General features: G+C 27.9%; 3 protein-coding genes across 4 annotated transcripts in view; 1 reads left to right on the plus strand and 2 right to left on the minus strand.

Moving 5' to 3' along the window:
* The window catches only part of PsGEF (Protostome-specific GEF), an 85,224-nt gene that overhangs the window by 1,011 nt on the left and 68,471 nt on the right, over positions 1–15,742 (plus strand). For both annotated transcript variants that reach the window (XM_087409282.1, XM_087409284.1), the window contains exon 2: positions 32–81. In XM_087409282.1, coding sequence (XP_087265408.1) covers positions 79–81 — 3 coding nt within the window. In that variant the 5' untranslated portion in view covers positions 32–78. The remainder of the gene's footprint in view (positions 1–31; positions 82–15,742) is intronic.
* On the minus strand, positions 4,037–9,961 carry LOC147908514 (uncharacterized). The gene is made up of 2 exons (XM_087409305.1): positions 7,810–9,961; positions 4,037–6,920 (listed from the first exon to the last, which is right to left on the minus strand). Exons 1-2 carry the CDS (start codon positions 8,139–8,141, stop codon positions 6,884–6,886), a joined length of 369 nt encoding a protein of 122 aa, XP_087265431.1. The 5' UTR covers positions 8,142–9,961; the 3' UTR covers positions 4,037–6,883.
* LOC105148796 (ATP-binding cassette sub-family F member 1) lies at positions 10,101–15,714 on the minus strand. Its single transcript, XM_011060728.2, has 5 exons — positions 15,145–15,714; positions 12,245–12,470; positions 11,428–12,073; positions 11,115–11,293; positions 10,101–10,770 (listed from the first exon to the last, which is right to left on the minus strand). The coding sequence occupies exons 1-5, from the start codon at positions 15,570–15,572 to the stop codon at positions 10,276–10,278; spliced, it is 1,974 nt and encodes a 657-aa protein (XP_011059030.1). The 5' UTR covers positions 15,573–15,714; the 3' UTR covers positions 10,101–10,275.

Below are 15,742 nucleotides of genomic sequence, written 5' to 3' on the forward strand. Positions count from 1 at the left end.
TAATTTAGATTTTATATTCTTTTTGTTACAGAATCATCATAGCGACGATGCAGATGAAACTCCGCTGTTGCGCATCAAATGGTGAGTGATGAATTGATGTTTTTGTTGAGGTAACGGATACGTGGTGATTTTATTAATATATCTACAGATGCATATATGCATCAATTTAATAAAAATATACCTGTATATTTTTTATAAATGTATATGTAGCATTCCATCCGTTACCTTAAAGTGGATAAGTTAGAACAGATTAGGATAAATTTAATCCTGGATGCTTCTTCTTATTTTATTGTACATGCACTGTAAAATTTATAATATCATATTAACACTCAGTTTAAGTAATTTTTAATCTTTCGTAAAAGTCGCCATTGCTCTTATCCAATCTCTCATTAATTTAACCGAAACAGTCAAATAGAACTATTTCATTCAAGAAAACTACAATGTTAAAAGCTGAAATTTTGTTTCTAAATTCATATGTTAACGTGAATATATTATATATTATATACGCGAATATATTTTATATATGTATATGTGTGTGTGTGTGTGTGTGTGTGTGTATGTATGTGTGTGTGTGTATATATATATATATATATATATATATATATATATTTATATAAAATACACACACACATAATAAGTAATTTAATCTCAGTTGTATGTAATTCAATTCGATTGATACCAAATAATTCAATTTTAAAAATATTATATAATAAAAGTTGATTCTATGTAATTTTTTAAATATGTTTTACATTAAAATATATACAGAATGTTTGATAATTGTACTGATAACGCTCGTGGGCAAGTAGAACGGACTAAACTGAGTCGAAAAGTCCTCTACCATTTTGCAATTTTCGCAATAGTAACAAGATATTAATTATTAAATAGTGGCGAACATTGATCTTCAATTTCAGCAAAAATTGTTAATTTTCTCTTTATAAAGTTCTAAATATTTTTTCAGAATTTTTTAATATCGTATTTCCTCACATGTTGATAAAAATACTTGCCAATGAAAAAATGCAATACTAAAAAGTTGATAAAAAATTCTGAAAAAAATCTTGGAGCTCTATGAGAAGAAAATAAACAATTTTTGCTGTTTTTCTGTAAAATTGATAGTACCATCAATAGATCATCGCAATAGTAACAAGATATTATTTATTAAATAATTAATATCTTGTTACTATTGCGATGATCTATTGATCATACTATCGATTTTACAGAAAAACAGCAAAAATTGTTTGTTTTCTTCTCATAAAGCTCTAAGATTTTTTCAGAATTTTTTATCAATTTTTTAGTATTGCATTTTTACATTGGCAAGTATTTTTACCAACATATGAGGAAATACGATATTAAAAAATTCTGACAAAAATTCTAGAACTTTATAAGGAGAAAATTAACAATTTTTGTCTCTTGTAGTTTTTCTGTAAAATTAATGGTATTTGGGTAAAAATTTATTGAAAACCAATATTGAACGATTATTAATATCTTGTTAATTATTGCAAAAATTGCAAAATGATACAAGACTTTTCGATTCAGTTTAGTCCGCTGTACCTACGAGTATTGTCAACAGAATTATCAAACACCTCGTATATTACGTCTTAACATAGCATTTAGAAGTAAAAACAAGAATTAATAAAGTATTCGTATTTTTTAAATAAATAAAATACAGTAAATTAAAAATATAAAGAACATATATATATATATAAAATGTAATTAGAGTAAATGAAATTGTTTTTTTTGTCTATAGATATTATAATATAGAACAGTGTTTGTTACAGTATAATAAGTATAGTTTTATTATTCTTTCTATCTATCCTATTTTCAAATATTCATTCAGGATTAAATTTTATTTAAGTTGGTGCAGAAAAAAATAATATACATACACATATATGTATATAACATACTGTTTTCAAAGATATTCTTTGTATTGCTTCACACTTATTATTTGTATACTTGTTACTAATGAAATAACAGATATTTTAATGTAGCGCATTTGTCGTATAATTTATTAACCTCGCTTTTTTATAAAAAATATTTTATGATTATTAATTGTTACTATAATTTACCTAAACTGCACTAAATGCACTTACTTTGGCCTAAATTTTTATAACTTATCCATATGTAGTGACTGGATTTTATACCAGTCAAAATAGTAACATGATGTAAGATCCAGTATAGGTTCATTTGTGTCAAGAAATAAAAGAATTTTATTTTATAATTATTTTAAAAAATCGCGTTCGGAATTTTGCATCTTTTAAAATACTTAATTTTGAAATAATAAATTATGCAGAAAATGATTGTATTAATTTAAAACATAAACGATATACGATATTTATTAATGTAAGGGAAAATTATCTTCCTTTTGGATCTTACATCATTTATCTGAATTTCTTATCTCTCTGCATGTTTTGAGATGAGATTCAGCAACGAATCGTTCGAATCGTTAAGAATACGTATATGGGCCTTAAATTTTATGGGATAGTAATCGATTTAGTAATTTCCGGTTTATATTTAATTTGAAGTTTTGTTGTTTATATTGTGTAAAATTTATATTAAGAAATTTGATCTAATTTCACAATATTTGAGATTTATAAAATCAAAATGTCCCTCATAGAGATTTTTTAAAATTTAGATTTATTTTTAGTCAGATACTTACATTTTTAGTTTCGAATAGACATGAATAAAGAATAAATTTATTCACACACATGTATTAATAAAATTACTATTATTGATAATTAATATTTAATCAATTTGATTAATATGGTGGTCCCTTCGCGACGCGTTCGTGTTTCGGGCATCATACAAAGGCGTAAAATTTTACGCTTTTAGTCGGCAGTAAAAAGGAATATTTCTCCTTACTGTCAATCTCTGGCATATTAAGCCAGAATATTGGCCAGAAAAAAGACGAGGATCTGAACGATGTGGGTGTTGGTATGTAACACCGATCTAATTTTTTGAAAGATATATATATATATAAAGATAAATTCTGAATATTCGGGAGGGCAATTTACTCGCAAATTGCGAGTTCTTATGTTGTTGATTTAAAATACAATAACTAATAAATAACAGAGCTAATGAGAGCTAGTGCATAATGAAGCGCAAGTTTTGTAGGTTTTTTAATCTACAAATTCTAGTTGCACTTCATTATCCGCAATGGCTCTCATTAGCTTTATTATTTATTAATTTTTTGTATTTTAAAAATTAAAAGTCTATTTTAATTATTATCATTTATTGCTCATTTATTTAATACGATCGCAATTAGGTAATCTCTCTGAATTTATCAGTACACGATAGGACATGGTTAGGCATGCTGCATTCAGCAAAGAAAGCAGTTTTGCATTTATTTGTAAAATTTGATTTAATATCATTAATTCATTTAAATTCATAAGAACCTAAAGCAAGAACCAATCGTGTTGAAGAATTTTACAACATTTGCAAAGCTGCTTTCTCTACTGAACACAATCATTAACGTATTATATTCGCGGTGTTACACGTTAATGAAGTAATGTAGGAAGTAGAAATATACAGAGATAGGATACGCGAATAGGCACAAATAAATGAAAATACGGATAGATAGGACAAGTATATGGATAGATGGGGACTGTATAGGTAAAGACAATAAATGTAGATAAATTGAAAAATTATTATAAATAAAATGACACTTAAATAGATTTCGAGTAATTAAATTTTGTTTTAAAAAATAAATATAATTAAACTAAAAAAATATTATATAATAAATCTAACTAATAAATTATATAATATGAAGATAAGGATACATAGACATTATGTGTACGTACTTGATAATTGCAAAGAAAAGAATAAAAATTAAATAAAATTTTTAATTAATCTTAAATTTTATTTAATTGTCAACAACCCAATTGTCAAATATGATTATATATTATATATAATTTTAATTTTATGATTATATATTATATATAATTTTAAATTTCATTAAATTTTCGGCTCCCCTGAAATTAAACTTAATATCTTATAAAATTTTATACATATACAAAGTATGTATACGCATTAATATTAATTAATTTTATCATAAATAAATGTATGTATAATAATATTACATATATAATAATATAATATAATATTACATGTATAATAATATTACGTAATATAAAATTTATGTGAACTATGTCCAGGTAAATGCCATTATGTTTATTTTTGTAATATCCACAATAATTACTAATTTAAATTATACATTTATTGGAATCTTTATATATTCGTATTAAATATATGTATTCCATACAGATAGCATTTATCTTGTCGTAGTAAATCAAATTTATTGTTGCTTTATTGATGTAAATTACACGAAATCGACGAACCATATGATAACAAAAATTGTTTATTAATTTAACGAATTTGATAGATGTTTAATTAAAAAAATTTTTTTTAATTTGGATTTTATTGTAAATATGAAAAAGTCATTAATAATTTTAAATAACTTTTAATTAAAAATTTGATGTTTAAAATAATCATCAATTTTTCGTCTATTTAATTTATTAAATAAGTCAGTAAAGATTCGAATTTTCACTGAAGTAATATAGGTTAAATATTAACTTCTTGTTTGTTTTTTACATTTATATTTTTAACATTAAAAAATTACAAATATTAATGATTAATTTATTATGTACGAAAACCTCATCGCTGTCCCTCGCGACAAGTGGATGCTATGCAGTGAATGCGTGATTTGTACCGATAGAAAGTCGAAATTATTTTTACAATATCATATGAAGACTTATTCCTCGTCACTTTCTGTAAAGTCCATTCGCAAAGTCTAGTTTGGTATCTTGTTGGAAATTCTTGTACAGGATCGGAATTAATTCCGAATTTTCTCATCTTGCACTGGAAGTAATAATTTTGTCAATGAGACAATTATGTGCTATATATTTTAAAATCAAGTTATGAAATTAATTTAGTAGTATACTTTAACATATAATTTTCATCGCTTTTTTTGTTTTATTAAATGTTCTCCCACTAGTAATAATAATGTTAGTAATAGTACTATATCTTAATAATATTACGAATTTAATATTATATAATTAATGTATGGATATACATATAATGATTATTTTTTTAAATCCAAATTGTTAAGTAAATAAATTTAAGCTTTATGCAAATAATTTGCTTATTTTTCGATGATTGTTCTGAACAAAAAAATATGATTACGAAAAATGTATATATTTAATTTTTTAACTGTTATTTTAAAATCATTTTTAGGTATTGGAGACATCTCGCCATTCCAGAATATTGTTAATTATTAATTTATATGTATATTATATATTTTTCTATGATAAAATATATGCAGATATATTACGAGATTATATTTAACAAATTTTGATTTTTGTCGATTTAGATAATTTTTGTATCAAAATACCCGATGTTCTTTTATCAATGATATCGTGATTACATGAATTTAATTAAAAATGTGTGGATATAAAAAATTCGAGATAAGTCGAATGGATACCTTTATATTAGCGAGGTTAATTAATAATTAAAATTTTGGGAAAATGCAGAAAAAAAAAGATTATTAAATTTTGTATATAATAACAAATTTTTTAGAAAGCATACTTAGTTCTTTAAAATCTCGTTATTATCAAGTTCGATTTATCTGGAACAGTTGGTATCCGAGATACTTTTGTATTCATACATATAAAAAATTACAATAATGCATGTATTTTATTACTATTAAATATATTCCTTCGTAATCATGATTCCATAAGGAAATCATTTTATCTTTTTATTTTTAATAAGAGATGATTTGTAGTAATGTATGGCAGAACATATAATTTCCTCGCAAATTTTGATATTATATAATATTAAAAATGCAATAAAAATGTAATTAAGATGCTACCAAAATTATTTCTATCATAAGTAGTCTGAAAGATTTGGAATTCACATCCTTCTGTAATAAGACCGCTGGTGTTTGACGGATTGCTTAACTTTTTTTTGCGAATGGATCTTATGAATTTGACATGGAATCAGAATACATCAAATTCGCTTTTCTATGAAGATTTTTTCTTCTTTGTATTGGATACTAACCTTATCACAACGTGGAGGGACCTTAATCAAATTATCGGGATAATTATCTTAAATGCGATGAAAGTCTTGTCATAATAATGTATTAATGACTTTTTATCACGATATTAATAAATTTTATAATATAATCGCAAGTACTTACTATTAATAATTAATAGTAAGTACGATTTAATTGTTATTAGTATTTTCATTTCACATTTATCAATATTTCATTAAACATTGGTTTAGAAAATTTATTTTTAAAAATAACTTGTCATCGTCACGTTTTATTGAAAAAGGTATCTCATTATTTATAATGAATAAAAATAACAAATAAATGTAACGATTCAACACGTTACAATATAAATAATAAATTATTTGTTTCAATAAACAATGCATAGAGACAAGTTACTTTTTAAAAGTTACCTTCTCAATCTTAGTTTTTAATTAGTTATTGTTACCATCATAAAAAGTTGCAATGCCATTTCCAAATCATTATAACAGATTATAGAAAGTAAGGGTTTCCATCGCTGATACTTATATTGCATGTTTCGGGTTCAACAATTTTACTAATGAAGTACTAAAATTTTTCTAATATTTGGAAACGCAATGTTTAATTTAAATAATCTATTTACATTGTAATAACCTATACAGCACAAAATTTGCAATATAGCTGCAAAATCTTCGTAATATTGCTGCAACTTTTGTGCAACTTCGTGCTGTAGGTTAAATAAATGTATAATGAATAATTACTTATCAAGAACACCTACTTATTCTATGTTTTTACAAATTTTAGATAAAGTTGCTGAATGCATTTGATCCTTTTTTATAGTTGTATCCATGTTAGTATCGCTACTCACTATCTGTACTCATCATCTGTACATGGAGGTGATATTCTACATTTAAATATAGAATATTAATAAGAAAGTAAAAAACGCAACATAGAATTAGTTTCAATTATGTACACTACTCCAACATTTTGACAAATGTATTATTTTATAATTTTCAATTTATTATTTGGATAATTCAATTTTATTGAGATGCGATCTAGCATGGCAATCTGATGAATACAAATCTTATATACATTATTCTTATACGAAAATTAAAATAAATGAATATTATCTACTAACTTTTTTATATACTATAAAACATGGTTATAATATACAGTGGGTGCAAAAAGTATTTTCATATAAAATATTTTTTTAAAAAACCTAATTTTTAAAAAGTAAATATTATCCTGTGAGAAATGAGTTATCAAATTGATGTCGAATCGATATCGATACGATGATTCCAATAATGATACGACGTTTAAGTGACATTCATTTCTTGCTAGGTAATTAATAATTTATTCATAAAGAATAAAATAGACTGTATGTTTCTTAAAATTATATATACCGAAAAGAATAAAAAATATATCATTTGAAAAATAAGCGAAAATTAAAAATTCTATTGTTTAGATGCTCAAAATTAAAATATTCGTACTCGAGAAATTTAGTTTCTAGAATCAGGAATGTGAAGCTTGTTTATGTTAGAACAGAATAAGTTCATTGTATAAAATTGCTAATTAATGTTTATTTTTTACAAATAAGACTTTTTTTATAAAAAATTTCCTTGTACGAATACTTGTTCCTCTCACTGTACATATCTCGATGAATGCTTTGTTGAACATTAGTTTTAACCGTTATATTTTTTCATGTGTTATTATTTATTTATTGCTATCAATTGCTGTCAATTTTATTCTTCTATATCAATTTTTGATAAGGTATACTTTTAAGGTACACTTACCTTTGTATATTTTTTAGGTGATTACGTACGCAGGAGAAACATTCTCTATTACACTTAAGTTTGACATTACATCTATTACATGTTATATTATCTTTTATAGTAATATGTCTCCATAATGACAAATGCTGCAGTTCTTCTTTCCTTTCTTCTTCTGTTAATATGTTTGGATGTTCCGTTACTGTATGACTTACTGTATTACGTAAATCAATCCTAGGGTACAGTTTTATTTTTACAGGACAATAGTTGCATTGTCTCAAAAATGGTCCTCCTATTTTTGTATAATGTCTACGTATCCATCGACGAATAAACAAGTTGCAGGATACTTGTTCCATTGTAACTGTCTTGTAATAACGGAATATTCGTGACTGATAACGAAAGGTATAAGATCGATACTAGACACTTTTGTAGAAACTGCTAAAAGGTTAAAAACAAGGTATGGTTCTTTGACAGAATATAAATACTGATATGTATATAGTTTGAATCTGCCTAACTGCTAAATCGTACGTACTTTATATTTCTCACATCGAAAAGAACCTCTAAATTTCAATTGGAAGAGGGGATTATTTGGAGCTAATTATTTTAAAAAATAGCTTATTTAAAAGATTAACAAAAGAAATACTAAGACGAGCGGCAAAATCCTGTTTGCACAAAAGCGCTTTATTATATGATATATATCAGTGGCGGCTCTCCGTATTGTACTAAAAGATAAACTATTGTCGATGAGATTCAATTAAAGTCAAAATTGTACTATTATGTAAAGAAAAACAAGAAAGTTTTTAAAAAAAAATATAAGTAATATAAGTAGAGTTGTATTGATTATTGAATAGAGCTGTACAGGACTAACATGTTTTAGGATTAAATTCTTTTTTTTAATAATTCGCAAAATATTCTCGCAATATAACTGAGAATTAGTTTAAAATAAAGAAAAAAATAAAAATTTTTTAGTTACAAAAAATGTACACACGTTGGGTCATTTGTAACTTAGAGTTATGCCAAGTAAGGGATACGCACGAATTGAAGTTAGCAACGTACAAAACTTGTTCTCTAGATGTCAAACTTTTTTTAGGAATAGAAAAAAATTCGGTGCTGCTAATACTTCAAAAAAAAAAAGGCAGGACACGAATGACGTGTATATTAAGGGTTAAAACAATGTTCTAAATGCGACAAACCAATCAGAAGTTGTCCAAACAATAGCCAAAATCTTATTTGCTACACAATAACATAATTTTAAAAAATTAAATATTCTAGAACATATTTTGAATCACACAAAATTTATGCAGTAATAACTGATTATAGAGACATAAAAGTATGTACTTTTTTATAGTATATTTTTCTTTCTTTCTAACGTTTCTGCAAACAACTAAAAAAATAATAATTTTTAAGTTATAGCAAATTTGTTTAGTTATATAAGTATGACAATATATGAACTCTCGAAATTAAAACAAAAATAATTCAATAGACAAACAAATGAGAGTAACTGCGCGGTTAAAGGTTCGCTATAATAAACTATTTATATCCTATAATTCAAATGTATACATGATAATTTTCGTATTGTTCATTAAGAATGCAATCGGTGAGAAATTAAAAAAAATTTTATGTCTAAAAATTAGCGTTACTTTTGTAAAAACGTACAGTGAATGCAAAAAATATTCGTACAGAGAAAATATTTAAAAAAACTTTATTTTTTTAAAAAGTAAATATTATCCAGCAAGAAATGAGTCATCGAATTGATGTCGAATCGATATAAATACGATGATTTTAACATCAATTTGACGTTTAATAGTATATAAATAGTATATTATAACGCACTTTCATTTGCACATTTACTCTCATTTATCTGTCTATTGAATTATTTTTTGTTTAATTATGTAGTTATAGCGATATATATTCATATATTCGTTACAGAAGGCTTGTTTTTGAGCTGAATTTCTTACACAATTCATTTTTTCTCTTTTTCTCTCTAATGTGGAAAAGGAAGAAAGACTTTACCCTAAAAAGAACAGATCTATACATTATACATCTATCATTTGTAATTATTGTATTACTTTTTATATTTAAAATAAAATAGATGTGTAATCAAGAAGAAAAGAAAATGTATAAAAAGTATAAAAAATTCGAACAAATCTTTATGAGTAAATCTTATAAATATTGCAAATAATTGCAAAGTGACTATCAATTAAAAAACTTCTAAGGTTCATGTTCAATATACGTCTTCTCGATGAAATTAATAGAGAAGTAATAGATCATATAAAATAATTTGGATTAATTTTTTAAAATTGACACAAACTCTATGTTGTTAACAATTTATTTTTTACACTCGTGCAAGATATTTATAATACAAAATTCGGATCCAGTGTTTTTAGGAGAAACAAGCGTCCGTATGAAGGCTTTGATTGCAAGCGATAAATGATCGCTTTTACATTATTACAGGCCACCAAGATATCAATTATGCTAATTGGTCGACGATTATTGTAGAACGGCAGCGTTCGCAGCTATGCTGGGATTGTTGATGACTTCTCCCAGGCTCTCGAGCAATTCTTTTCTATAGTCGTCGAAATCGCCGTCGATAGCATTGATTTGCTGGTTCTCAATCACATAGAGGCAGCATTCAGTATCTCGAATCAGTCGTTCGTCGTGTGAGACGATGATTACACCTCCCTTATAATCGTTGATAGCATCTGCTAGTGCGTCGATAGATTCTATGTCGAGATTGTTGGTCGGCTCGTCCAAGATCAGCACATCCGGTGCATTTAAACAGAGTTCGGCCAACGCAACGCGTGCCTTTTGACCACCCGATAGGTCTTTCATCTTGATGGTGTGCGCATGAGAGCTAAGACCGAAAGTACCCAGCTGTTTGCGTGCCTTTTCGTATGGAAGATCAAATAGTCGCATCAGATATTCTGCCGGGGTCTCCTCAGCAGTTAAATGCTCGCCAGAATGCTGATCGAACCTTCCTATCCTCTGTAAAAATGTAAAGTAATTTAGAATAATAGACAATATAGGTATTAAGGAAAAAATAAAAGATAAAAATATTAAAGTGAAATGATGGAATGTTAAAGTAATTGTTTGTTAAATAGAAGATCTGAATTCTCTGTTTGGTGTTACTCTGTATATAACACAAGAAATTTTGCTTGGAAACTATTCCGTAAATGTAAATATTTCAATAAGTATTGCAACTTTTACGAATTGAGATTCACAAATAATAAAATATTAAGAAAAATATTTTATTATTTTGCAGAACGATCGAGTTTGTAAAATGGAAAAAAACATGATTTGTTGTTTAACACATACGGTCTTGCACTTACCAGTCGATGATTCTTCGTGATTTCTCCTTTCTGAGAAGTTATATCGCTCATTAGTAATTTTAGGAAAGTCGATTTACCAACACCGTTAGGGCCCAATATTGCTACTCGAGAATTTAAGTCTATACCAAAGTCTGCATCGATAAACAATGGTTTCTGCCCTTCATATCCAAATGTTACATCTGCAAAAAAATAAATGTACAAAAAATTTAACTTGTATTTTTATTACTGTTTTTCTTGTTTACTTCGTATTGATTTTCTGTTTCTAAATACAATTTGATAAATAATTTAGTATATGAAAGAATTAATTACATACTTTGAAGACCAAGAATTGGAGGTTGCAACGGTGGAGGATCTGGAAAACTGAATTTCACTATATATTCTCTCGGTCTTTGCAACAATTCCGTGGGCCCAGTATCCTCCTCCTGTTTCTGCATCTTCGTTCGATTCTTTTCTTGCTTTCTCGTCAAAGTCTCCTTTTGTTTCTTTTCAGCCTGCTTCTTACTTTGTCCAGCCGCTTTGAGGTCCTTCAGACGCTTCTCCTGCTTCTCATACGCCTTCACCATTTCCTTCCTTTTTTGCACATACATTTTTTTAAACATGCTATAATTTCCCTTGTAATAGAATAACTTTTGTTGATCTAAATGTATGACGTCCGTGCACACATTATCCAAGAAACTTTGATCATGCGATACAACTAGCAGAGTCTTCTTCCAGCCTTGCAAGTAGTTATCCAACCAGATAACTGCATTCAAATCTAAATGATTTGTAGGTTCGTCCAATAATAACAATGTGGGTTCCAGGAAGAGTGCTCTCGCGAGCGAAACACGCATTCGCCAACCACCAGAGAAGTTTTTCGTCGCGCGATTTTGCATCGCACGATTGAATCCCAAACCGGCAAGAATCCGTCTTGCTCGTGGCTCTGCTGAATCTGCTCCAATAGCTTTTAATTCATCATATACCTGAAAATAATACATAAATCATATTTTATCAAGTTTTCAATAGTTGCAAACTATTTTTCTTCAAAGAAAGAGATTTAAAAGAAAGAAAGAGAATTATAGATTATCTTTTTGTATATAATTTATCAATTTTTTAGAGAAAAAAATTTTTTAATTTTTAAAAATAATGATTACCTCTTGTAATCTATTTTGCACGTTGGTATCCCCTTGCTCTGTCAATTCTTCTAATTTCTTGCATTCTGCCTGAAGTTCTTTGCACTTCACATCAGCATTGAGCACTACTTCTACAGCCGGAGTATCGTCCGCTATAACTTCTTGTTCACAATACAGGACATCTATCGTAGGTGGGATATTAAAAGCTCTTTTGGCTATATGACGGAGCAAGGTAGTTTTGCCATGACTGCAATACAAACAAATATCAAACGTAATAACTATTTTTATAAGAAATGTGGCCTTTTTATAAAAAATCAAAGTCTACTTGTTAAATTGCAAATTAAACATTTGAAAAAGGAAAAATTCCTAAGTTTCATAAGTTAAACTTAAAAATTCCTAAGTTTCCTAAGTTTTTCGATAAATGTTGCTTACAACATGCTTTATAATTGATCTGTTCTTTGTTGCTGCAGTAGGATTATATTACAATTTTTTTCTTTGCTTTTATCTTATTTTTTGTCAAATATCAAACATATACTTTTTTTATTTTAAGAGTGTAAAGAGTGTAGACTAGTTCAACTATAAAAAGAGATTTTATTTATTTCATTTTAATCCTTAGTACACCTTAATCCTTAGTACACCTTTTCGCACCCTTACTACACACGTTCGATTATTTGTGTCCTGGATTAATTTTCACCACTTTTACAAGAATATGTAAATTATTGAACAATTTTTACATACTTTGACATCTTTAGAAAGTATTTGTACAATTATATATTTATAACAAATTGCAGATAAATTGTTATAACTAAATATTAACAAAATGAGAAAAATGCACTATTTTATATAAAAATGTAAAACTCTGAAATAAAAATATTTAAAAGAAAAATATAGTTCAATATCTTAAAATTGATATTCCAAACTATAAAGAAAAATTAAAAATAGTTTAGGTATTGTCCAAAAAGTTTAGTTATTAAGTGTAATCTGAAAATGATGTTTTTTTAATATGCATAAGTAGTTATAAATTAAAGATATATTGCATTCACATTTTAAACAATGAATTTGATTATTGCTATTGTATATATATATATATATATATATTAGGTGTTGGAATTAATTCGTAGCGTTTTTAATGAAAGAATGTTATTTATTTCACATGAGCATTAAAAAATACATATTAATGAAAGTACTTCCCATCACTTGTAAAACGCTACGAATTAATTCCAACACCTAATATATATATATATATAATATAAATTCAAATATATTCAATGTATATTATTAATCGGAATGTATTTAATTGAATATTATATATTCAGTATATAGCTATCATATAACTAATATAACTAATTAATGTTTATTTAATGTTTATATTTAGAACTGATACTACTCTTGTTTTATGTAAAAAATTAGTAATTTATATTAATTTTTTATTACCATTTTTATCTGTACTTGATGCATATATAGTTGCTTATCTAACGTATTTTTTTCCTTTAATTGATTTTAACTATTTTTTTATATCATGAATTTACATTCATATTTTAATTTATTTCTATCAAAGAAAAGTAAATATACTTGCTGCATCTCCTTAAATTACTTAATTTACATTTTCATTTGTACGTCTCAAATTATAACTTAAATTAATACTTAAGTTATAATATCTACTCAAACATCACTTGTTGAATAAATGTCAAATGTTTTACACCTTAATTTAAGAAATATGTTAATTTAAGAAATTAATATAAAATGTTTGTAATTATATTTAGAAGAATTGTAATAATATCTTGTATAATGTTACATGAGTCACAAAGTAGATTTAAAAGTTTAAACATTTCATAATATTCAGCTCGTTTATACATTGTCAATAAGTAATAAAGTATAACACAAGAGTAACACACGAGGCTCGCCATTCAGTGCAATTGACTTGTGATCTGGAGATGGGAATTCGATCCCACTTGCGCCCTATATACACGATTTTTCGCGTCCGCCGTTCGGCATTAAATTTGGCATTAAATTGTGTAGGTCACCTCGAATGATGACAAACTTTAAGAAATAAGAATGCAAAAACATAAGTAAGCCTCTGCTCCCCGAAGAAGGAGCTCTAAAACTAAATTGATACGCATGGTACTGTGACTCCCTCAAAAATGGGGTCGGAAAACCAAACCGGGGAATATACTAAGAAGCTAAGAAAGTTCTGTACCACATCTGTTACATGTCATTGAAAGAAGAACTTACTCATTGATATTATGGGATTTATTATCATAAAAGCATTCCCTCTTTTAATGATAAATAAATTTCAATGTTAAATGGGTCAGTTTTTCTTTTTTTTTCTTCTGTTAATTCATTTGAATGTTTCTTTACTATATAATAACGAAAAAAAAGCTTAGACAAAAGATGAACTTACATCATCATTTGGCATGGGATCATGTTACCATAAAAGAATAGCTTAGGGTAACGTCTCATTGTTATTGAACAATAATTACAGTTCATAATAAGTATTGTCTATAGACATTATACAAGAATAAGAGGGCATTTATCATTGAGGCAATGCACAAAACTTGTTCTCTAGATGCCAAACTTTTTTTTAGAAATAGAAAAGAGACCAATATTTGACCACGTGCTCTTAGTATTTCAAAGAAATGAAATACACAGGACACGAATTACTCAAGAAGTGCGTAAGCCAGTTCTACATTAGTTGCAAGCTGATCGCAAGTTTGTTGCGACAGCAATCTTGCATTTTGAAATCAATGCTTTATATTGGCTGTCGCAACAAACTTGCGATCAGTTTGCAACTAATATAGAACCGGCTTTAAGGGTTAAGAATGAGTGTACACTATACTCATTCACAGTTCAACTACAAAGAACAGATCTCATAGCAATTTAGATTTCTGAGATACGTTGGATGCAGCAAAGCAAGAGCATACCCGTTCGGTCCCACAAGGCCATATCGCCTACCCTGCGCTATAAGCAAGCTGGCGTTGGTGAAGAGTTCCTTGCCCTTGGCCGCTATGCTAAAGTTCTCCACCTTGATGTCGACCGCGTTATCCAATTGCTGATTACCGCGTTGCTGTGTCTGGCTCTGCGAGATCGTAAAGTTAGACTCTAGTTCGCTGTGACCCTGCCCACCTGCCTTCGTCAGCATCTCCATCGTCCGCTCGTACTCCTGCTGCTTCTTCAGCTTCTTCTTCTCCTTGTGCGTAAGCTTCTTGGTCGGAGTCTCCTCTTCGATCTCCACGTCCGCGAACTTTGTCGCGACTTCGTCGGTCGCGATATCATCGTTCGCGACATCGTCGGCCGCTCCATTCTCGATCGCGTCGACCTTCTTGTTCTTACCTCTGGTTTTGTTCGACATCGCTCGCGCGATCGTCCGATCTCCTCCGCGGCTCGTACGATTGCCAGCTGCTCGCACACTCTAACCTAACCTTACTTTTTCCGCGTGCGCAGCACATCTAGCGACAGCAAAGAGGGCGAGGTGAGAGTGAGACAAGAAAAGATGGCTCTGTTCGACACGTGACGTCATCA

The sequence above is a fragment of the Acromyrmex echinatior genome, chromosome 9, assembly GCF_024713525.1.
Source record: "Acromyrmex echinatior isolate Ae372 chromosome 9, ASM2471352v2, whole genome shotgun sequence".
In the NCBI taxonomy this organism is placed as follows: Eukaryota; Metazoa; Arthropoda; class Insecta; order Hymenoptera; family Formicidae; genus Acromyrmex; species Acromyrmex echinatior.

What these genes read in the sequence shown, in the direction of transcription:
- LOC105148796 (XM_011060728.2), bottom strand. Translation starts at nt 15,572, where the DNA reads ATGTCGAACAAAACCAGAGGTAAGAACAAGAAGGTCGACGCGATCGAG. An exon ending in GGCCTTGTGGGACCGAACGG is followed by an intron (nt 12,471 to 15,144) that starts GTATGCTCTTGC and finishes TTTGTATTGCAG; the next exon opens with TCATGGCAAAACTACCTTGC. An exon ending in TCCAATTCTTGGTCTTCAAA is followed by an intron (nt 11,294 to 11,427) that starts GTATGTAATTAA and finishes ATTTTTTTGCAG; the next exon opens with ATGTAACATTTGGATATGAA.
- LOC147908514 (XM_087409305.1), bottom strand. Translation starts at nt 8,141, where the DNA reads ATGGAACAAGTATCCTGCAACTTGTTTATTCGTCGATGGATACGTAGA. An exon ending in CACCTAAAAAATATACAAAG is followed by an intron (nt 6,921 to 7,809) that starts GTAAGTGTACCT and finishes ATTTAAATGTAG; the next exon opens with AATATCACCTCCATGTACAG.